Source organism: Herpailurus yagouaroundi, unplaced genomic scaffold (assembly GCF_014898765.1).
Source record: "Herpailurus yagouaroundi ecotype Mexico unplaced genomic scaffold, PumYag 67555, whole genome shotgun sequence".
Lineage (NCBI taxonomy): Eukaryota > Metazoa > Chordata > Mammalia > Carnivora > Felidae > Herpailurus > Herpailurus yagouaroundi.
In genome coordinates, this window is record NW_024420361.1 from 3,330,340 (window position 1) to 3,355,439 (window position 25,100).

The window sequence follows — 25,100 nt, forward strand, 5'->3', positions numbered from 1 at the left end:
TGACAAGCTCCATAATACATATTATTCTATTTTTCTCCTTTCCCTTAACATGAATTAAGGCAGCATTTCTCAAAATATGTTTGTTGAATCCTAATCCCTCTAAATGATTTTTCAAAAAAAAAAAAAAAAGCTCATGTATCAACTAATTTTTTCCCTCTTGGTGAAAACAGACATTAACATATTTAACAGTACCAAGAAGCTCTATCTTAAATCATTTTTTTTTTTTTGGTAGTTTAATTTTTTAGAACCCAGCATTTTCCAACTTTATTGTGTCATTGTATCATTTTATTTTCTTGGAACACCTATTAATAGATTATGTTATTAATGGGGTACATTTTGGAAAAGGTGAATTTAGTAATCAGGTCCAGGTGCTATTTTTTTTATGTTTGAGTATAGTTGACACACAATGTTACATTAGTTTCAGGTATACAACTTAGTGATTTGACAAGTTTATACATTATGCTATGTTTTTCCCAAGTATGTGATATCTAAGTATTTGGCTTCATTGAACCACAGGTACATTATAATATCCTGTGGAGTAAATAATGCTACCCAGTTTAGAATTTTGGGATTATGTTGCAATGGATAGGATTAGGCTTTAGGAGAACTGAGTTTTTTTTTTTTTTTTTAATTTTTTTGTAATATTTATTTCTTTTTGAGAGAGAGAGAGAGAGAGAGAAAGAGAGAGAAAGAGAGCACGAGCAGGGAAGGGGCAGAGAGAGAGGGAGACGCAGAATCCGAAGCAGGCTCCACAGAGTCCAACGCGGGGCTCGAACTCATTAACTATGAGATCATGACCTAAGCGAAAGTTGGAGGCTTAACCGACTGAGTCACCCAGGCACCCCTAGGAGAAAGGAGTTTTAATCACAGTTCTGCCAATGGTAGCTGTGTAGCCCTAAGCTAGTGACTGAATTTCTACATAGACAAGTCTTAGTATCCTTATCTGTAAAATGATACCTTATCTGCCTCACAAGATTGTTGGAAAAACCCATGAAAAAATAGTTGTGAAAATAATTTTGAAAACTAAAAATGCTATCTGTGGAAGGGGTGGTATTACTAACAAGGAAATGGAATTATAGGAACAGTGAATATAGAATAGGGGAGACCTAGAGGTTGATCTGTGCTGCTTCCCTTTTCAACTCCTGTATTTTTTTTTAAATTTTTTTTTTCAACGTTTATTTATTTTTTGGGACAGAGAGAGACAGAGCATGAACGGGGGAGGGGCAGAGAGAGAGGGAGACACAGAATCGGAAACAGGCTCCAGGCTCTGAGCCATCCAGAGCCTGACGCGGGGCTCGAACTCACGGACCGCGAGATCGTGACCTGGCTGAAGTCGGACGCTCAACTGACTGCGCCACCCAGGCGCCCCATTAACTCCTGTATTTTTAATAATTAAAACAATTTGTAGGTGAATGTGCCTGAATGTCTGTAGCTCTGTCTTTTGTCAATGTCTTGTACTTGCTTACATAAGGCATTTCCCACTATGGGATGTATTTTAGCATCATGTCACTATGGGTGTTACTGAATGTTCGATACTGAGTTATAATTATCATGCACAATGGAAAAGAAGATTCTTAGGATTTAATAGGCTCTAATAATTTTTTTTTTTTAATTTTTTTTTTTTAATTTTTTTTTTCAACGTTTATTTATTTTTGAGACAGAGAGAGACAGAGCATGAACGGGGGAGGGGCAGAGAGAGAGGGGGACACAGAACCGGAAACAGGCTCCAGGCTCTGAGCCATCAGCCCAGAGCCTGACGCGGGGCTCGAACTCACGGACCGCGAGATCGTGACCTGGCTGAAGTCGGACGCTTAACCGACTACGCCACCCAGGCGCCCCTAGGCTCTAATAATTTATTACAGTTTTGAGATGTGGAAAGGTTGAAAAATTGTACCGTGAGCATATTGTTACTACCCAGATTCTGCCATTAAATTTTTGCTGTATTTGCTTTATTACATAACCACCCATGTATTCATTTTTCTTTCTATTATTTCATCTTATTCTTTGTGTGTTGTACACAATCTAGTACCTTCACTCTGGAACACATCAGCATGCATATTATTAACTAGAGTTCAGTATTTATTTATGGTTCTTTTTTCAGGATAAAATTACATGCAATGAAATGCACAGATCTTACATGTACCATTTAATAATGGGAAATGCATACACTTGTGTAATAACTACCATCCTAATCGAGATAAATAATGTCATTACTCTAGAAAGTTCTCTCATGTCCTATCCAAGTCAAGTCCTGCCCTTACTCCCACTCTGAAAGGCAATCTCTCTTGGGATATTTTTTTACTATAGATTAATGTGTTCTAGGATGTCATATCATTGGAACCATGAAGAATGTACTCTTTTTGGGTAAAAGCTTTTTTTCAGTTAGCATACCTTTTGAAATTCATCTGTGTTGTTACCAGTAGTTTATTCATTTTCATTGATGAATAGTATCAATCCTGTAGATACACCTCAGCTTACTTATCCATTCTCCTACTGGTGGGTATTTGAATTCCCACCAGTTTGGAGCTCTTGAGTAATAAAGCTGCTATGAAAAAGCTTGTACAAGTATTTTGTGAACACACACTTTTCTGGTTTGTAAATACCTAGGAATGTAATTACTGGGTCATAGTGTAGATATATGTTTAGTTTTTTCAGAGACTGCCAAGCAGTTTTGCAGTGTTTGTACCATTTTACATTCCCACCAAAATGTATGAGCATTCTGGCTCATTGGTGAATACACCAATATCTGGTATTGTCAGCCTTTTTAATTTTAACTGTTCTGGTGGATGTGTAGTGGTATCCCATTATGTTCATTTTTAATGCTTGTTTTAATGTGTACTTCTCTCCCATCCAAGTACTAACCTGGCCTGACCCTGCTCAGCTTCTGAGATCACATGAAATCAGGCACATTCAGGGTAGTATGGCCATAGACTAATGTGTACTTGTTTAATGACTAATGATGTTGAGTACCTTTTTATGTGCTCATGAGCCACATCTATCTTCCTTTGTGAAATGTCTGTTCAAACCCTTTGCCCATTTTAAAATTTGAATATTTGTCATATTATTAAGTTGAAGGAAATCTTTACATATCCTAGATACCAGTCCTTTGTCAGATGTGTTTTAGGAATATTTTCAACTAGTTTGTGCCTAACCCATTCTGTTTTTAAAAATGTTTTTTTAATTTATTTATTTGTTTATTTATTTTTTCATTCATTTGTTTATTTATTTAGCCAGGGAGGGGCAGAGAGAGAGAGAGAGGGAGGGAGAGAATCCCAAGCAGGCTCCACAATGTCAGTGCAGAGCTGGATGTGGGGCTCAATCTCATGAACCATGAGATCATGACCTGAGCCGGAATCAAGAGTCAGACCCTCAGCCAGCTGAGCCACTCTAGCGTCCCGGAGCATCTTATTTATGACCTTGTGGTAACTTAAAAGAAATCTAAATATCTCAACAAGAAATAAAGACAGTTGTGTTTTTTTTTTAAACACCCAGGATATTGTCTAGTTTTGTTGAATGTTATATTTAGACGATGGGAAGGGATGGTGGAAGTATATTATTCTCAGACAAGGGGAAAGAGAGTATACATTTCTTTTGGAAAGACCACTAATTCTAATACCCCCTCTCTCTTTACTCTTCCCTCTTCTCTATACTGGCTGTTGCCCACCTTCTCCTTCCGCCGTTCTCTCTGACCCAACAGATTACAGTTTCCAGGTTTCCTGATTCCAGTATGTTAATAAGGGTGGCCATCTAGAATTGTTACTATAGCTGAAATTCTATCTAAATTTTAAAGCCCACTAAAGATTCTTTTTTTTTAAATGTGTATTTATTTTTGAGAGATACAGAGTGTGAGTAGGGGAGGGACAGAGAGAGGGAGACACAGAATCTGAGGCAGGCTCCAGGCTCCTAGTTGTCAGCACACAGCCTGACGTGGGGCTCAAACTCAGGGACCATGAGATCATGAACTGAGCAGAAGTTGGATGCTTAACTGACTGAGCCACCCAGGTGTCCCAAAGCCCACTAGAGATTCTGGATGGTATATGAATTTGCATTATCTCTGAGAGAACTATCGTATTATAAGTAAAGTGTACTGATCTGTATTACTAGATACGCTTTCACAGATGTTTGATTTAACCATTTTCTGTGTTAGAGCAAAAAAGTGGTTAGTGGTAAAATACTTGAACCTAAAGTCTGACTGTTCTGAAGGCCTATGTCAACATTTAGTTGAGGAGAAAATACATCAGAATATTGAGGGAATCTCCAGTAGCATTATGGATGAGTAATTTTGGATATTACATTAAAGGTTTTAGTTGTTGTTTCATATTAAAAAGAGCTTTTATAAATTTTTATTTTGTTAGAGAAAGATTCAGAGAAGCAAAATTGAAATAAAAGACAAAACAAAACCAAGAATGTGTCCCACCCCACAACCAGAGTGGATATTGTAGGTGGGACTAAGTGTACTTTGGGTCTCATCATACAAAGAATCAGTAAACACGAAGTTTTTCAAGAACTGGGAAGCCTAGTATGTAGTTCAGAATTAAAGAGTTCTTTCTGGTTGCTACACTGGTAACCTTCCTTCCTATTGGTTCCTTCCTACTTAAGGAAGTTAATCAAACGTCCAATGTCTGCAAGGTTTACTTGATCTTAATTAGAAGACTTCTGGGTTCTCTAAAACAGAATGACGATCTTCAAAGGGCTGTGGAATGAAGAATTAATAGTTCACCCAGTTATCAGTGGGAATACTGTTCTTACTTTACTTATCACAAAAGTCTTGATGTGAATAACTGTGTCCAGGATCTACTTTTATTTTTGGCCCTGAAGGCTGAGAATAACACAGGACCACTAGATCTAGAGTAGCCAGTTTGTGTGTGTGTGTGTGTGTGTGTGTGTGTGTGTGTGTGTGTTGGCATGGGTTATGGGTTTGGTAGTGGTGGTGACAGTGGACATTTAATTGTTTATAGAAAACTTAGCAGTTTTTTCCACTGGCTTTCCTTGAGATCTACCAAGGTTTTTCTCCCTAGCCAGTTTTTTAAAACCAAGGAGTCAGATTTGTTCATGTTCCCTGCTCAATGCCCATATTAAGCTGTTCACAATCCCTGATCAGTGGCATTTGATCAGTGGAGAAATCTCTGAGGAGGCCGAAGAGATTTTTTAACTCCTTATACAATGAAAAGTTACCTTTGGGATCTGAGAGGCCCACTTGTATTTCAGCCTGGTATTTCAAACATCCCAATTAGGTTTTGAACTCTGAGGTAGCAAATATTGAAATGATTTGAAGGGTTCAGGGTGGTTTGCTGATGGAATTCAATGACTTGATTTTTATACCCTTTTCTTTACTCTTATTTTTTCTTGTTACAGAAGAAGCTACTATGGAGGAAACTGGGCCAGTTTTAGCTTTTCAGGACTATTGTCCTGGCTAAAGGAATACCAGGTAAACTTAGTTGATTTTTAATCTACTATGTTATATTTTGTATCACACAATAACCCTACATTGAAGAAAACCCTAAGCTTCTGTACAATAGACTGATGCCACATTTTTATTTATTTAACAAAAATTATGCAGTCTTTTTAGCTAATATTCTTCCAGTGCCTTCAAAATATAGTTATCACTTTTTAAATATACAGTACATAGATAAGTTGGCAGAAGAGTACATCATATATATTTGATACCATTTTTCTCATTATATGCCCAAATATAAGACAAGATTTTTTTCTCTAAAATAGTCTTTCAGAAAAATATTCCAGTTGTTTATAAAGTCTCACATATTACTAGTTCTTTCAGTCAGTATATGTTGAAAAAAAACCAACTATTTGGGGAAGATGCATTAATTTTAAATGATCTGTGTCATTGGTGGTTTTACATATTTATAGAAGTCATCTGACAGAATCAGTAAAAACAAAAAGCAAGGAAAGAAGTTGAATGTATATTTAGTAGTTTTTATTCTAAGGTAGGATCTTGCTACTACAACTGTTGGATATCATTGTAAAGAAGTTTTTGTAGAGGACATTTACAGCATAGTAATATGGGAGTTGGTTATGTCATGGAGTTTACTGAATTTTATGACAGATTTAAAAAGCTATCCTAATTTTATGTGAACAGTACATGTGGCTTGAAATGAATTTCCTACTGAGAGTAATTCCATCATACATGGAATTAGAAACTGCTGTATCTCAAAAGAATTTAGACAGTTGGGAAAGGTGGATGATATATCCTAGAAAATTGTATTCAGTTAGCTAAAAATCATATAGCTAAGACTTATTAAGCACTTAACATGTGCCAAGCACCACACTAAGCATTGTAGTTGTACTGATTAATTTATGATACAACACTTAAAAAGTGCTTCTGGTGATGACAAAGACACTGATGTTGAAGATGCAGTGAAGATTCAGTTTGAATAATATCATTGCATGAAATAAGAGTTTGGAGAAACAACCGATATTTTTAAAGTAATATTGCATGTAATACAAACTGTATAAATCAAGAAAGTAAATGTTACAAGTAGACATTTAACGGTTTTATTTTTGTGCTTTAAATATTCATATATTTGTGTTGATCAGAAACCCTATTTTGAACCTTATTCTTATTAGGAAGTATGTACAAATGTGGGTCATCTTATTTAGTATATTTAGCAATAATAGTACTTCCATGAAAAAATTTAGTCTAGATGCTCACAACAAAGACAACAAAAGTACCTCAGTTGTCTGAATGGAAAATATCTAGTGAGTGAAGGGAATTTTATAAAATGAGTTTTGCTAATAGGTTAGATTTATTAAAATAAAAATATTTTTGTAGACATTTCTTTTGGTGCTCAGCATCTTGATTCTCTCACCATATCCTTTCCTTCTTTGCTCTTTGTCCCCTGCTCCACTGTCTTTTCTTCAGACTGGTAACCCCTATGTCTACACATTCAGAGTTCTATGTTTTACCTCCTCTCTACCTATATTGGGATTTTAACACTAATAATAACAGTTATAATAAAAAATGTCTACCCTACTTTTCTTCAGTTTAAAATGTTAAATTCAGGACAAAAATATCTTTTAAGATAATTATTATCCTACTTTATGAAATCTGTTTAGAAATTTTCTGAGTTGAATTTACTTCAAGGATATTATAGTTAATATTTCACTACTAGTTCTTTGAGAATATATAATACATTAAAAAAAATTTCTCTGACAAGATATGTGCCAAACAGTTTAAAATTTTAAACAGGTTAAAAATTGATTCTTGACATTTGGAAAAGGCATATCTTGACATTTCCAAAAATCTCCTGTATTCAAATATTGCTGTACATACAATTTAGGTCTATAAAATGTAGTTAGGAATTATTGAAAATTTGTAGGGCCACTTCCAACCATTACAATTTACATACATTATTATACATTATTGTTTCTATTGTCTTTATGAATATAAAATATTTAGAGGGGGGCCTGGGTGGCCCAGTTGGTTAAGCATCCGACTCCTGCTCAGGTCCCAATCTCACATTTCGTGGGTTTGAGCCTCTGTGAGATATCAGCTCAGAGCCTGGAGCTTGCTTCAGATTTTGTGTCTCCCTCTCTCTCTCTGCCCCTCCCCCATTCATGCTCGGTCTCTCTCTCTCTTTCTCTCTCTCTCTCTCTCTCAAAAAAATGAATAAAAATTTAAAAAAAAATTAATATATTTAGAGTCACTTATTATACAGATCTTAGTTATAGTGAGCTGAATACTTTTCAAAAATACTTTTGCATATAATCAAAATTTGACATACTAGTGACTAACCTTCAAAGACCTAAAAGTAAGTAGAATGAAGTAATTGTGAGCCTGCTGTTTGGACAACAAAATGCAAAAACTTTATTATTAACAAGTAAAATGTACAACAGACACACTTGATTTTCAGCAGATAGAGGGTTAGTTGTTCTAGTTCTTAAACAATGTCAAAACAGGCACATCCAATGTCCAATGACTGCATCAAAATGTCAGATATCCTGATAGAAATCTGTAAACAAGAGCTAGGTTTTGATAGGATAGGTTTTTACACAATTTTCTTCTCCTTCCTTTGACATGGTACACTATGCTAGAGTCACTTCAGAATTTTGATGGGATCAAAGGGAAAGCATTAATTTAGGAAGATATACAGTTTTACAGAAAAGTAGAGGATCACATTGCTCAATTTAATTAAAATTTCTCATCTGTATTTTGTTTAGGAAAACAGTGACATTGTGAATGAAAATCCAGCATGGCAAGAGCACATTCTTGAAAATGAAGAAGCTATTGCTCTTAGCAGGAAGGACAAAACCATTCAACATGTGGAAGTATTTTGTTATGCCAGGTATGAAAAGTATTAATTTAGGGTAAACTGAGTTAATGACTTCTTAATTCACATGTATTCAAAAGAAGCCAACATATGACTGACATTGGTTGCTAAAAGTCGAATTGATATGATGGTTTCCCTTTTTTAAAATAGAACTTTCAGTTTTCTCTGCTTAGATGATGATTATGATAATAACATCCTACATTAATGACTTGTGTCTTACAACAGTCCTGTGCTGGGATAGAGCACATAGTACTAGTTGCAGCTTTTATAGAATCCCCAGTGTAGCTAAAAGAGATTCATTTAAGGTCACATGGCTTGAAAAAGGCCACACATAGGCTAGATAGTGGTAGAGCTCAAGTTCCCAGGATAATTTAATTCTACTCCAGTGTTCTTCTAACTCTTCTTAGATAATATTCAGTGTAGGGCGCCTGGGTGGCTCAGTCAGTTAAGCATCCGACTCTGATTTCAGCTCAGGTCATGCTATCACGATTTGTGAGATTGAGCCCCATGTTGGGCTCTGTGCCGAAAGCATGGAGCCTGCTTGGGATTCTTTCTCTCTTCTCTCTGCCCCTCCCCTGCTCATATGCATGTACTTTCTCTGTCTCTCTCTCTCTTTCAAAATAAATAAACTAAAATAAAAGGTAATATTTATCATAGCAAAATGGGAAATACACAGCACTATTCTTAGATAATACTTAAAGTGTAGCAAAATGGACAATTATAATTTTGAATTAAAATCAGAATGACTGGGCATGACATTTGGAGACATTTTTGAAAATCAGGAGAGAATATTGGGAAGTCATATTTTAAGTGTCTCTTTCTAAGTGAGAATTCATTTTTTTTTTAAGTTTTTATTTTCCAATTTGTTAATATACACTATTATATGAGTTTCAAGTGTAAAATATAGTGATTCAGCAATTCTATATGTACATCACTGGGTGCTCATCATGACAAGGGCACTCCTTAATCCCTATCACCTATTTAACCCATCCTTGCACACACCTCTCTTCTGGTAATCAACCATCAGTTCTCTATAGTTAAGACTCTGTTTCTTGGTTTGTCTAATTTTTTTCCCTTTGCTCATTTGCTTTTTTTTTTCTTAAATTCCACATATGAATGAAATCATGATGGTATTTTGTCTATCTCTCACTGACTTATTTTGCTTAACATTTTACTCTTTAGCTCCATCCATGTCATTGGAGAGGGCAAGATTTCATATTTTTTTATGTCTGAATAATATTCCTTGTATATATCAGTTGATGGACACTTGGGCCATTTCATGTATTGACTATGGTAAATGATGCTGCTATAACCATAGGGGTGTATGTATTTATTTGAATTATGGTTTTTGTGTTCTTTGGTAAATACCAATAGTGCTATTGCTGGATCATAGGGTAGGTCTTTTTTTTTTTCTTTTTCTATTAAGTTTTTAAAAATAATTTATTTTTTAATTTATATCCAAGTTAGTTAGCATATAGTGCAACAATAATTTCAGGAGTAGATTCCTTAATGCCCCTTACCCATTTAACCCACCCCTCCTCCCTCAACCTCTCCAGCAACCCTCTGTTTGTTCTCTGTATTTAACAGTCTCTTATGTTTTGTCCCCATTTTTATATTTTTTTGCTTCCTTTCACTTATGTTCATCTGTTTCATATCTTAAAGTCCTCATATGAGTGAAGTCATATGATATCTGTCTAATTTCGCTTAGCATAATACCCTCTAGTTCCATCCACGTAGTTACAAATGTCAAGATTTCATTCTTTTTGATTGCTGAGTAATACTCCATTGTGTGTGTGTGTGTGTGTGTGTGTGTACATTTTATTTATCCACATTTTCTTTATCCACTCATCCATTGATGGACATTTGGGCTCTTTCCATACTTTGGCCATTGTTGATAGTGCTGCTATAAACATTGGGATACATGTGCCCTTCTGAAACAGCATACCTGTATCCCTTAGATAAATACCTAGTAGTGCAATTGCTGGGTTATAGGGTGGTTCTATTTTAATTTTTTGAGGTACCTTCATACTGTTTTCCAGAGTGGCTGCACCAGTTTGCATTCCCACCAGGAGTGCAAAAGAGATCCTCTTTCTCCGCATCGTCGCCAACATCTGTTGTTGCCTGAGTTGTTAATGTTAGCCATTCTGACTGGAGTAAGGTGGTATTTCATTGTGGTTTTAATTTGTATTTCCCTGATGAGGAGTGATGTTGAGCATTTTTCATGTGTTTGTTGGCCACCTGGATGTCTTCGTTGGAGAAGTGTCTATTCATGTCTTTTGCCTATTTCTTCACTGGATTTGGTTTTTGGGTGTTGAGTTTGATTAAGTTTATAGATTTTGGATACTAACCCTTTATCTGATACGTCATTTGCAAATATCTTCTCTCATTCCATCGGTTGCCTTTTAGTTTTGCTGATGGTTTCCTTCACTGGGCAGAAGCTTTTTATTTTGATGAGGTCCCAGTAGTTCATTTTTGTATTTGTTTCCTTTGCCTCTGGAGACGTGTTGAGTAAAAAGTTGCTGTGGCCTAGGTCAAAGAGTTTTTTGCCTGCTTTCTCCTTGAGGAACTTAATGGCTTCCTGTCTTACGTTTAGGTCTTTCATCCATTTTGAGTTTATTTTTGTGTATGGTGTAAGAAAGTGGTCCAGGTTCATTCTTCTGCATGTCACTGTCCAGTTTTCCCAGCACCATTTGCTGAAGAGACTCTCTTTATTCCACTGAATATTCATTCCTGCTTTGTCAAAGATTAGCTGGCCATACGTTTGTGGGTCTATTTCTGGGTTCTCTATTCTGTTCCACTAATCTGATTGAGTATTTTTGTGCCAGTACCATAGTCTTTTTTTTTAATATGAAATTTATTGTCAAATTGGTTCCACACAACACCCAGTGCTCATCCCAATAGGTGCCCCCTCAATGCCCATCACCCACTTTCCTCTCCCTCCCACCCCCCATCAACCCTCAATTTATTCTCAGTTTTAAGAGTCTCTTATGTTTTGGCTCCCTCCGTCTCTAGCCTTTTTTTTTTTTTTCCATCCCCTCCCCCCATGGTCTTCTGGTAAGTTTCTCAGGATCCACATAAGAATGAAAACATATGGTGTCTCTTTCTCTGTATGACTTATTTCACTCAGCATAACACTCTCCAGTTCCATCCATGTTGCTACAAAAGGCCAGATTGCATTCTTTCTCATTGCCACGTAGTATTCCATTGTGTATGTAAACCACAACTTCTTTATCCATTCATCAGTTGATGGACATTTAGGCTCTTTCCATAATTTGGCTATTGCTGAAAGAGCTGCTGTAAACATTGGGGTACCAGTGCCCCTATGCATCAGCACTCCTGTATCCCTTGGGTAAATTCCTAGCAGTGCTATTGCTGGGTCATAGGATAGATCTATTTTTAATTTTTTGAGGAACCTCCACACTGCTTTCCAGAGCGGCTGCACCAATTTGCATTCCCACCAACAGTGCTAGAGGGTTCCTGTTTCTCCACCTCCTCTCCAGTATCTATAGTCTCCTGATTTGTTCATTGTAGCCACTCTGACTGGTGTGAGGTGAATTACCATACTGTCTTGATGACTACAGCTTTTTTTTTTTTTGGTTGATTTTTTTGTTTGTTTTTGATTTAACTTTATTTTTTATTTTTTAAAATTTACATCCAAATTAGTATGTAGCGAAGCAATGATTTCAGTAGATTCCTTAATGCCCCTTACCCATTTAGCCCATCCCCTCTCCCACAGTCCCTCCAGCAACCCTCAGTTTGTTCTCCATATTTATGAGTCTCTTTTGTTTTGTCCCCCTGCCTGTTTTTATATTATTTTTGTTTCCCTTCCCTTATGTTCATCTTTTTTTTTGTCAACTGAAGTCCTCCTATGAGTGAAGTCATATGATTTTTGTCTTTCTCTGACTAATTTCACTTAGCATAATAGCCTCCAGTTCCCTCCACGTAGTTGCAAATGGCAACATTTCATTCTTTTTGATTGCTGAGTAATACTCCATTGTGTGTGTGTGTATGTGTATATACGTATATATGTATACATGTACATACATGTATACATATATACGTATATACACATACACGTATATATGCATATATACACATACACGTATATATATACATATATACATATACACGTATATATATGCATATATATACACACACACACACATATATATATATATATATACATACACCTCGTTTTCTTTATCCATTCATCCATCGATGGACATTTGCACTCTTTCCGATGATTACAGCTTTGTATTTAATACATCTTGAAGTCCAGGATTGTGATGCCTCCAGCTTCGGTTTTCTTTTTTCAGGATTGTTTTGGCTATTTGGGGTCTTTTTTTGGTTCCATATAAATTTTAGGATTGTTTGTTCTAGCTCTGTGAAGAATGATGGTGTTATTTTGATAAGGATTGCTCTTTTGCTCATTTTGTAATTTGATTGGCTTTTTCTTGTGGGTTTTTGAGAGTTCTCTATATGTTTTATATATGTGTCCTTTGTTAGGTATGTAGTTTGTAAATATTTCTCCCATATCTTAGCCTGTCTTTCATTCTCTTTAAGCAGGGTATTTTGCAGGTGAAATGTTTTAAATTTTGATGAGGTTCAGTTTATCACTTTTTTCTTTGGTATAGATCCCGAAGATTTTCTCTTATTTTTTTTTTTTAATTTATAGTTTTATGTTTTACATTTAAGTCCATAATATACTTTGATATACTTTGAGTTAATTTTTGTATAGGTTTGAGGTTTAGGTCAATGTTAATTTTTTTGTTTTACATATGGTTATCCAGTTGTGCCATTTGTTGTAAAGGCTGTTTTTCCTCCAGTGAATTAATGTGCATATTTGTCAAAAATCAGTGGGCTGTACTTGGATGAGTCTATTTGTGGATTTTATGTTCTATTCCATTGACTTGTAGGTCTTTTCTCACACCAGTACCCCATTGTCTTGATTACTGCAGCTACATATTAGGACTTAAAATCAGGTAGAATAATTCCTCCAAATTTTATTCTTTTTTGTCAAGATGGTTTTAGCTATTCCAGAGTTTGAGCCTTTCCATGTAAATGATTTGAGAAGCTTTTCTAAGTCTAGAAAATGTTGTTGGAATTTTTTTGGAATTGCATAGCATTAATGCTAAATCAGCTTGGGGCATTGATACCTTTTTATTTTGAGTTTTCTATTTCATTGACAAGTTTTGTCTCTCCAGTTATGTAGGTCAACTTTGATTTCTTTCTACAGAATTGTGTAATTGTCACAGTCTCAATTCTGTGTATGTTTTGTTACTTGTATACCTAAGTATTTACTTGTCTGTGGGGCAATTATAAGTGGAATTGTCTTTTTAATGTTGGCTTTCATATGTTCATTATTGGTATTTAGAAATGCAGTTGGTTTTTATGCATTGATTTGAATCCTGAAATCTAGCTGAATTCACTTAGTAGTTCTGGGGATTTTTTTTTAGAGATCCCTTGGGATTTTTATATACACAGTCATGTCTTCTACAAAAAGGAACAGTTTTATGTCTTCCTCTTCATTGGCTTTTTTTAAAGAGTCTATTTCCTATTGGGAGTCATGTGTTTTTCTGTACAGAGCCACATACCTCAGGTTAATTGTGTTTTCTACTTATCCTTAGCCTCACTTAAGTGAGCATTTTTTTTTTCAGAAAGGAGGTTATAACTTCCTGATGGCTTTGTAATTTTATCCTAATGGTGGTCAATCATTAGGATCTCTCACTTGCTAATTTTCTTGGTTTTGTACACTAGATGTGCACATCAAATCCACAATCTGATCAAATGACAGGTTATCAGAATTCTTACACTTTATTGGTCATTCATACCAAGATTTTATTATAGCTTGTTGCTTCAAACAAATAGAAGTCAAACTTCAGTCCTTGATACACTACATAATATAGAATACTGTTTTCAGTATTTTGCTAAATTTCCAAAATATCATGTAACTACAGCTTTTTAATAATATGAATAATGACATATGACTTGTTTTCTGATTTTAGACCAGATGTGTTAGCTAATTTATAGAGATGATGTTATTAGTCCAAAATCTATGATTAGATCCTCACGTATGCCGCTTGTTATTTCGTCAAGGGAGAATAGAATATATATCTCATGGCTATAAACAGTATTGTAGCCATAACCAGTTGTCTCTTGATTTTTAATTTTTGATTACAAAAAGACCAGGACAAGGATGCAAATAAATCAGTGCAAACTCATCACCACTGCTTGGAAAATACCTCAAAGTACATGGAAAGTCAGTAACCCCAGCCTCTGATATAAACATATAGGATACTGCATTATTTTTTGTTGTTGTTGAGTTTACTTGTTTTCAGAAGTAATTCTGAAGTGTTCAACTTTAAAGGTTTTAGTGATTTTTTGAACATTAAATTTAGTACTTTTGGTTATTGAAAAATTGGTCTAAATACTAAAATAGAAATTGTAGTGATAAACGTATTATCATAACGTTTGCCCACATATCACAGTCCATCAAGAACTATCCAGATTGTTTTGTTACATCAGAGATTTATTATCCTGAATGCTGCTTGAAATAAGTATGATAATATCCAGTTTGAGCCAAAAATACTTTTGCTATACATAGATTTTTTTTTCACTGAAGCAAATTTTGTAATTATGTAATTGGTTTATGGAAAAGAACTGAAAAAGAACTAGCATTTATTGGACATTGTCTATGTGGCAACTGCTATAACTTGGTGCTTTACATATCTTATTTCATTTCATTCAGTCTATAGTGTAGCCATGTGCATGAGATGTTGGTGTATATCACAGATGAATAAACTGAAGCTCTGGGAGAGCTAGAGATAGCAGAGCCAAGGTTTGAAGCCATGTCTGTCTAACTCAGAAGCTTGTTTTGTTTCCATTTTTTCATGTTGTATTTTACACACAACAAGAGAACCATTGCATCACGTGAATAAAGTATTTCCTTTGTGAAGACTAGTACCTAAAGAGGTGCATTTACTTCCTTACTTTACCAGAATACTATTTAGTAAAGTAGTAAATCTGTAATGAGGAATTAAAAATGCCTAACTCCCAGTGTTACAAAGTAAGGGGTGAATCCAGTATCCTTTAGTTGTGACTGTAGTTTATACACCATGGGTTGTTTTTGTAGTTTACATGAGGGAGTAAAAGCAGCTACTGTTTCTTATTTTAAATATTCAACAGGATGAAAAGGTACAAGACAGGAATCCCCACCTTAGTTACACAAATCCAAAGAATTCTTAGATAAAGGATTGTTGCCTGTTAATTGAATAATGCCATGTAATTTCTTTAGCAAGAAGAGATTTTATCATTCTGAGGTATTGACAGTAACTTGTATTTTTCTGCCCTGGTTTTTGTTTTATTTTGCTTGTTTGTTTTTGTTTTCAAATATTGAACATTTTTTCTCCTTTTCTGGCATGATAATGTTAAAGCAGGATGAAAACATTCCTCTTAGATTTTCAAATGAACCAGCTCTCAAGTTGGTAACAAAATAAAGATACTACTTTAACATTAATCTAAAATTCTCCTTTTATTAGTTTGGATTCTAAAATTTTAACTTAAAAATTATATAAGTAACATGAGTTTCCTGGCAAAAATTGAGTAATCTCAATAAGGAAAAAGAATAAATTTTAAAAATGAAAAATCACCTGTAATACAATTTAGAGGAAGCTGTTTTTTATTACTGTGTATGAATAAGTTTGATCTAGGCTGCAAGTGACACAGTGCCCAACTAAAAGTGGTTTAAACATGTAGAAGAATAAGTAAGTGGGGAGGTGAGGAGGTGGGTTGGTCAGTAGGGTTGGTCATTGCAGAAATTGCAGGATTTGTTGAGCATTTTTTAAAGTTTTTATTTAAATTCCAATTACTTAACTAGAGAAAACAAAGGGATGGTTACCTGAGGGAAGGTGAGTGGCAGAGGTGGTGGGTGACAGGGTGGGGGTGGGGGTGGGGGTGTGAGTGGGGGGGGTTGTTAAATAGGTGATGGGGATTGAGGAATGCACTTGTGATGAGCACCAGGTGGTGTATGGAAGTGATGAAGTACTATATTGTACCTCTGAAACTAATATTATACTCTGTTAACTGGAATTTAAATAAAAACTTTAAAATACGTTCCAGTTAGGAGTACCTGGGTGGCTCAGTTGTTTGAGCATTGCACTCTTGATTTCAGTTCAGGTCATGACCTCACCATTGTGGGATAGAGCCCTGTGTCGGACTCTGTGCTGAGCGTGGAGCCTGCTTTGGATTCTCTCTCTCTCTTTCTCTCTCTTTCTCTCTCTTTCCCTCTCTCTCCCCCTCCCTCCCTCCCTCCCTCTTCCTTCCTCTCTCCCTCCCTCCCTCCCTGTCTTCCTCTCTGCCTCCCTCCCCTGCTCTTGTGCACTTACGCTCTGTCTAAAAAAAAAAAAAAATTCCAGTTGATATACAGTGTAATATTGGTTTCAGGTGTACAGTAGAGTGATTCAACAATTCTATACAATATTCAGTGCTGTCATGATAAGTGTGTTCATTGCTCCCTATCACCTATTTGACCTGTCCTGCCACCCACCTCCCAGCTTGGTAACCATCCATTTGTTCTCTATAGTTAAAACTGTTTATTGGTTTGTCTCTCTTTTTTCTTTTCACTTGCTCATTTATTTTGTTTTTTTAAATTCCACATATGAGTTAAATCATAAAGTATTTCTCTTTCTCTGACTTACTTATTTCACTTAGCATTTTGGTCTCTATCTCCATCCATGTTGTTGCAAATGGCAAGATATCATTCTTTTTTTGAGGCTGAATAATATTCCATTATAGATCTACATCACATCTTCTTTATCCATTCATCTATCCATGGACCCATGGGCTGCTTCCATAATTTGGCTATTATAAATAATGCTGGTAACAAACTGAGGATTGATGGGGGGTGGGAGGGAGGGGAAGGTGGGTGATGGGTATTGAGGAGGGCACCTTTTGGGATGAGCACTGGGTGTTGTGTGGAAACCAATTTGACAATACATTTCATATATTGAAAAAAATAATGCTGGTATAAACATAGAGGTGCATGTATCCTTTTGATTTAGTGTTTTTGTATTTTTGGGTAAATACTCAGCAGTACCATTCTTGGAGTGTAATGTAGTTCTATTTTTAACATTTTGATGAGTCTCCATCCTGTTTGCCACAGTGGCTGCACCAGTTTGCATTCCCACCAACAGTGCAGGAGGGTTTCTTTTTCTGCATGTCCTTGCCAGCATTTGTTTTTGGTGTTTTTGGTTTCAGCCATTCTGAAAGGCGTGAGGTGGTATCTCATTATAGTTTTGATTTGCATTTCCCTGATTATGAGTGATGTTGAGTATGTTTTCATGTGTCTGTTAGCCATCTGTATGTCTTTGGAGAAATGTCTGTTCATGTCTTCTACCCATTTTTTAATTGGATTATTTGTTTTTGGGGTGTTGAGTTTTGTAAGTTCTTTGTATATTTTGGATACTGACCATTTATTGGATATGCCATTTGCAAATACCTTCTCCCATTCTGTAGGTTGACTTTTAGTTTTGTTGTTTCTTTCTCTGTCAGAAGCTTTTTATTTTGATGTAGTCCCTAAGTTTATTTTTGCTTTTGTTTCCCTTGCCTCTAGGAGACCTAGAAAAATGTTGCTTTGGCCAATATTGGAGAAGTTACTGCCTATGCTCTCTTCTAAGAGGATTTTTATGGTTTCTAGTCATGCAGTTAGGTCTTTCATCCATTTTGAATTTATTTTTGTGTATGATGGAAAAAGTGGTTCAGTTTTATTCTTTTGCATGTTGCTGTCTAGTTTTCCCAGCACCATTTGTTAAAGAGATTGTTTTTTTTCTCCACTGTAAATTCATTCATCCTTAGTTGAAGATTAATTGACCATATAATCGTGGGTTTGTTTCTGGACTTTCTATTCTGTTCCATTGACCTATGTGTCTATTTTTTTTGCTGGTACCATACTATTTTGAATACTACAGTATTGTAATATAACTTGAAGTTTGGAATTGTGATACTTCTAGTTTTGTTTTTCTTTTTCAAGATTGCTTTGGCTATTTGAGCTCTTTTGTGCTTCCATACAGATTTTAGGACTGTTTGTTCTAGTTCTGTGAAAAATGCTGTTGCTCTTTATGGGGATTGCATTAGATCTATAGATTGATTTGGGTAGTACAGAATTTTTAATAATATTTGTTCTTCCAGACCATGAGCATGGAATGTCTTTGCATTTCTTTGCATCGTCTCAAATTTCTTTCATCATTGTTTTATAGTTTTAGGAGTACAGTTCTTTCACCTTATTAAGTTCCTAGATATTTTATTGTTCTTGGTGCAATTGTAAATGGGATTGTTTTCTCAATTTCACTTTCTGCTGCTTCGTTATTATTATTTTTGCTTTATTATTATTGTAATGGAATGCGATAGATTTCTGTGCATTGATTTTGTATCGTGCAACTTAATTCATTTGTCAATTCTAGCAATAATTTGGTGAAGTCTTTAGTATTTTCTATGTATACTACTATGTCATTTGCAATTAGTGAAAGTTTTACTTCTGTCTTATCAATTTGAATGCCTTTTATTTCTTTTTATTTTCTTATTGCTGTGGCTAGAGCTTCCAGTACCATGCTGAATAAAAGTGGTGAGAATGGACTTCCTTGTCTTGTTCCTGATCTTACAGGAAAAGCTCTTAATTTTTCACCATTGAGTATGATGATCCTAGCTCTGGGTTTTTCATATAATACCTTTTTCCTGTTGAGGTATGTTCCCTCTAGACTTACTTTGTTCAGGGTTTTTATTATGAATGGATGTTGTACTTTGTCAAATGTGTTTTTCATCATCTCTGAAAATTATCATATGTTTTTTTTCTTCCTCCTATTGATGTGATGATGTGTCATGTTAATTGTTTTGCAAATATTAAACTACCCTTGCATCACAGGAAAAAACCCCACTTGATTGTAGTGTATGATTTTTTAAATGTATTGTTGGATATGGTTTGCTATCAAGGATTTTTGCAACTGTGTTTATCAGAGATGTTGACCTGAAGTTCTCTTTTTTTGTGGTGTTTTTATCTGGTTTTGGTATCAGGGTGATACTGTCCTCAAAGAATGAATTTGGAAGTTTTACTTCCTCTTCTGTTTTTTAGAATACTTTCAGAAGAATAGGTGTTAACTCTTCTTTAAATGTTTGGTAGAATTCACCTGTGAAGCCATCTGGCCATGTACTTTTATTTGTTGTGAGTTTTTTGATTATTGATTGAATTTCATTGTGGTAATTGGTCTGGTCATATATTTTATTTCTTCTTCAGTTTTGGTAGGTTATATGTTTGTAGGAATTTTTCCACTGTAGATTTTTCAATTTGTTGGCATGTCATGATTTAGAATATTCTCTTACGGTTTGTATTTCTGTGGTATTGGTTGTTATATCTCCTCTCTCATTTGTAATTTTTACTACTTTGGGTCCTTTCTCTTTTTGATAAGTCTGGCTAGAGGTTTATAAATTTTATTATTTTTTTCAAAGTATCTTCTACTGGTTCTTATTTGAGAGTTTTCTTTCATCTGGAGGTAGACCTGCATTGCTATATACTTCCCTCTTAGAATTGCTTTTGCTGCATCACAAAGGTTTTGGACCATTGTGGCTTCATTTTCATTTGTTTCTATTTATTTATTTATTTATTTATTTATTTTTACTTCTTTAATTTCCTGGTTGACCCATTTATTGTTTAGGAGAATGTTGTTTAACCTCCATATATTTGTGGTGTTTCAATTTTTTGTCTTTTGGTTAATTTCTAGTTTCATAGTGTTGTGGTCAGAAGGGGTACATGATATGACTTCAGTCTTTTTGAATTTGTTAAGATTTGTTTTGTGGCCTAATATGTGATCTGTTTTCGAGAATGTTTCATGTGCACTTTAAAATAATGTGTAGGGACACCTGGGTGGCTCAGTCAGTTGAGTGTCCGACTCTTGATTTTCAGCTCAGGTCATGCCCTGTGTCATGGGATCAAATCCTGCATTGGGCTATGTGCTGAGTGTGGAGGCTGCTTGAGATTCTCTCTCTCCCTCTGCCCCTCTCCCTGATGGTGCTCTCTCTCTAAGATTAAATGAATGAATGTGTATTCTGCTGTTTTAAGATGGAATGTTATGAATATATCTGTATAATCCATTTGGTCTAGTGTGTCATTCAAAGCCATCATTTCCTTGTTGACTTTCTGTTTAGATAATCTGTCCATCAATGTAAGTGGCTTGTTAAAATCCCCTGCTAGTATTGTATTAACATCAATTAGTTTCTTTACGGTTGTTATTAACTGTTTTATTGTATTTGGGTGCTTTTTGTTGGGTGCAGAAACATTTAAAATTGTTATTATCCCTTTGTTAGATTATCTTTTTTATAATTATATGGTGTCTTTTGTCTCTTGTTGTAGTCTTTGTTTTAATGTCTGTCTTGTCCAATATAAGTATTGCTATCCTGTCTTTCTTTTGACATTCATTTGCATGTTAAATGTTTCTCCATCCCCTCACTTTCAATGTGCATGTAAACGAGTCTTGTAGGCAGCATATAGATGGGTCTTGTTTTTTTATCTAATATGTTACCTGATGTCTTTTGATTGGAGCATTTATTTGATTTACCTCCAAAGTGATTATTGATAGATATGTATTTATCGCCATTTTGTTACTTGTTTTGTGGTTGTTTTTGAAGGTTTTCTCAATAATTGAGCATCTTAATCACATCATAGCTTTGGCGTAGCTGCTCTGCCCTTCTCTTAGCTTTCTGTATAGAGTTACAAAATGGTTGCCACAATTCTAAACAGGTTTTCATGCAGTAAAAAGATCTAATCATTGTGGGAAGGAGGAGAGTTTTTCTGACAAAAGTATTATTATTACACTAGAGAGTCTTCATCAAGAGCCCCCAGTACACTGTTCTTTGTTTCATTGGCTAAAACTAGATAACCAGCTCACTTCTAATTCAATCACCAGCATAGAGCTGTAAATTGGTATAGTTGTCTTTAATCAGCCATGATCCTTTCCCTAGTTCTGGGCACCTTCTGCCTGATATTGGAACAGAATTATGGCTCTTTTGACAGGGAGGAAGAGACTAATTGGTTGCTGAGGATACAACCAGTAGTACTTGCTATACATCATCATTTTATGAAATTTTATTCCTGAAGAAATGTTGCAAGAAGTTGATATTTCAGCTATATTCTACAATATGTGTTAACATTTGAAGTTGGTAAGAGTAGGGGAATGTATCTACCAATATATTTTATTGTAGCAATTCAAAATTGAATATAGTGGCTTTTTAAAGTGCTAGTTTCTGGAACAATGACTTTTGGATAGTGTGATTTTTGTAAGTTTTATTAGTAACTGTTAAACAATTATTTGTAGGAATAACCAGCTGGGTAGTAGCAGTTTAACATATACTGTGCAAATCAGAAATGATTGGTCTTAGAACAAAGCACATACAACTAAGTAAAAGAATTAAAAGTTTTGCAACAAGCTGTACATTTTATAAATGACATTGGATTTCATTTCTGCAGTCTTTTTTGATGTTGAACAGTTTTATAAGAACTAAGGCAGATTTTTTCTCCTCTATATGTTAAAATCATAATAGCATTTTGCACTCATAGTTTGCATTGAGAGTTTATAATCCAGCCACATTCATTTACAACTGGCAAAGGTGTTCTTATAACTTTTAAATACTTATAAATTTGAGTTATTAATTTATTCTGGAGTTTTCTTCAAAAGGTTGAATTGTCCTTTTTAATGTTTTTTTTTTTTTTCAAACCACAATATAAAGCTTTAAATTTGAGGAACGATAAGTTCTTTTTGATTAACAGAATTTTGCTTATTGGTGCATTAAGTGGAATTTTGGAAATTTTCTGGTGTCTTTGTAACTTCTAGTTAGGAATTAAATTCAACTTTAGCAGAAGTCCAAAAATACTGTTAATTGAGAGTAAGGACACTATTGTGTTTTTATTGCATATGATTTCCATAGTGCTAGGGATTTCACAAAATGATGTTGAGAACACTAAAACTTACAAATTTATGGATGTAGGATAAATTCACAAAGAATTTCTTTCTTTATACTTACACCTTTAAGTATTTTGTCATATCTTCCAGATTGTTAAGCATTAATACATTTCATTCACTGTAGAAAACCCCTTTATTCAAAATGTAATAGAGAGCCATTGACAAGATCAATTTGCTATGCTGTTTCCACAGTGTCATCATCAAGGTCTGTAATCAGAAGTTGCCTTATTTTGTCTTATCTGTATAATTGATTGTCATGTTATTTCATAGTTTAATCTGTAGGTGTGGAACTTTTACTGAAGGTTGTCACGTTACTTCCCTCATGAAATACACTTTGGTTTATTTGGTTTAAAATAGATTGAATGTAGAGCATGAACAATTCTATAGAAAATACACAAATCACATGTCGTATTATTGTTCTTCAATTTTAATGTCACTAACGGCAATGATATTGTGGGGTTATGGCCACAGAGCTTTCAATGTGTGATCTCAAAAACCTAGGTATGTGTATTTTGAGTTGTCTCTTGACCTGTGTGAAGTGTAGCAGTATCTTATATTTGATAAGTATTTCATGTTTGATTAGTCTTTTAGATTTTATAAAATATTTTCCATATATGTTAGCTCATTTATGTTACAGCAGCCTCATGAAAGGTAAGAAAGGTGGACTGACTCCCATTTTACAGATGAGCAATCTGAGAGATTAAGTGAGTTGCCTAATATCTGCTAATTCATGCATCTAGGTCTAGAACTTTTCTCACTAAACTTTCCTATATCTAAAAGGTATGATTAGAACATGAATAATATCAAGGTTTATTTCATTATATAAATTAAAATTGTTGTATTATAATCGTTAAGATCCTGGCATTTTATTTCTTTTGGGGAGGGGACTATAAATACTCTATTTTTTTCCCAAGCTTTTATTTAACTCCAGTTACTTAATATAGAGTGTAATATTAATTTCAGGTGTAGAATTTAGTGATTCAACACTTACATACAACAAGTGCTCTCTTAATCTCCATCACCTATTTAACCCATCCTTCTCACCTACCTCCCTTCTGGTCACCATCAGTTTGTTTTCTATAGTTAAGAGTCTGTTTCCTGGTTTTCTCCTCTTTTTTTCCCTTTCTAGGTCCGTTTGTTTTCTTTCTTAAATTTCACATATGAGCAAAATCATACCGTATTTGTTTTTGTCTGACTAACTTATTTTGCTTAATATAACACCCTCGAGTTCTATTCACATTGTTGCAAAGGGCAAGATTTCATTCTTTTTTTTATGACTGAGTAGTATTCCTGTGTGTGTGTGTGTGTGTGTGTGTGTGTGTGTGTGTGGATAGATACCACATCTTTTCCTATTCATTTGTCAATGGACTTTGGGGCTCTATACAAAATTTGCTATTCTTTTTTTTTTTTTTTTTTAAATTTTTTTTTCAACGTTTATTTATTTTTGGGACAGAGAGAGACAGAGCATGAACAGGGGAGGAGCAGAGAGAGAGGGAGACACAGAATCGGAAACAGGCTCCAGGCTCTGAGCCATCAGCCCAGAGCCCGATGCGGGCTCGAACTCACGGACCGCGAGATCGTGACCTGGCTGAAGTCGGACGCTTAACCGACTGCGCCACCCAGGTGCCCCCAAAATTTGCTATTCTTGATAATACTGCTATATATGTCAAGGGGCATGTATCCCCTCAAAATAATATTTTTGTATTCTTTGGGTAAATAGCTAGTAGTACAATAGGTGGATCATATTGTAGTTCTATTTTTAACATTTTGAGGAACCTCCATACTGTTCCAGAGTGGCTTCACCAGTTTCCATTCCATAAACAATGTAAGATGATTCCCCTTTCTCCACATCTTCAGCAGTACCTGTTGTTTCTTGTGTTCTTAATTTTATCCTTTCTGGACATCCAGATGGCCAACAGGCACATGAAAAGATGCTCAACGTCGCTCCTCATCAGGGAAATACAAATCAAAACCACACTCAGATATCACCTCACACCAGTCAGAGTGGCCAAAATGAACAAATCAGGAGACTATAGATGCTGGAGAGGATGTGGAGAAACGGGAACTCTCTTGCATTGTTGGTGGGAATGCAAACTGGTGCAGCCACTCTGGAAAACAGTGTGGAGGTTCCTCAAAAAGTTAAAAACAGACCTACCCTATGACCCAGCAGTAGCACTGCTAGGAATTTACCCAAGGGATACAGGAGTACTGATGCATAGGGGCACTTTTACCCCAATGTTTATAGCAGCACTCTCAACAATAGCCAAATTGTGGAAAAAGCCTAAATGCCCATCAACTGATGAATGGATAAAGAAATTGTGGTTTATATACACAATGGAGTACTACGTGGCAATGAGAAAGCATGAAATATGGCCCTTTGTAGCAACGTGGATGGAACTGGAGAGTGTTATGCTAAGTGAAATAAGTCATACAGAGAAAGACAGATACCATATATTTTCACTCTTATGTGGATCCTGAGAAACTTAACAGAAACCCATGGTGGAGGGGAAGGAAAAAAAAAGATAAAAACGAGGTTAGAGTGGGAGAGAGAGCCAAAGCATAAGAGACTCTTAAAAACAGAACAAACTGGGGCGCCTGGGTGGCGCAGTCGGTTAAGAGTCCGACTTCAGCCAGGTCACGATCTCGCGGTCCATGAGTTCGAGCCCCGCGTCGGGCTCTGGGCTGATGGCTCGGAGCCTGGAGCCTGTTTCCGATTCTGTGTCTCCCTCTCTCTCTGCCCCTCCCCCGTTCATGCTCTGTCTCTCTCTGTCCCAAAAATAAATAAAACGTTGAAAAAAAAATTAAAAAA

General features: G+C 35.3%; 1 protein-coding gene across 4 annotated transcripts in view; it reads left to right on the forward strand.

Moving 5' to 3' along the window:
• The window catches only part of CHM (CHM Rab escort protein), a 252,612-nt gene that overhangs the window by 53,359 nt on the left and 174,153 nt on the right, over positions 1 to 25,100 (forward strand). For all 4 annotated transcript variants that reach the window (XM_040467662.1, XM_040467664.1, XM_040467663.1 and 1 more), the window contains exons 3-4: positions 5,356 to 5,428; positions 8,179 to 8,303. In XM_040467662.1, coding sequence (XP_040323596.1) covers positions 5,356 to 5,428; positions 8,179 to 8,303 — 198 coding nt within the window. The remainder of the gene's footprint in view (positions 1 to 5,355; positions 5,429 to 8,178; positions 8,304 to 25,100) is intronic.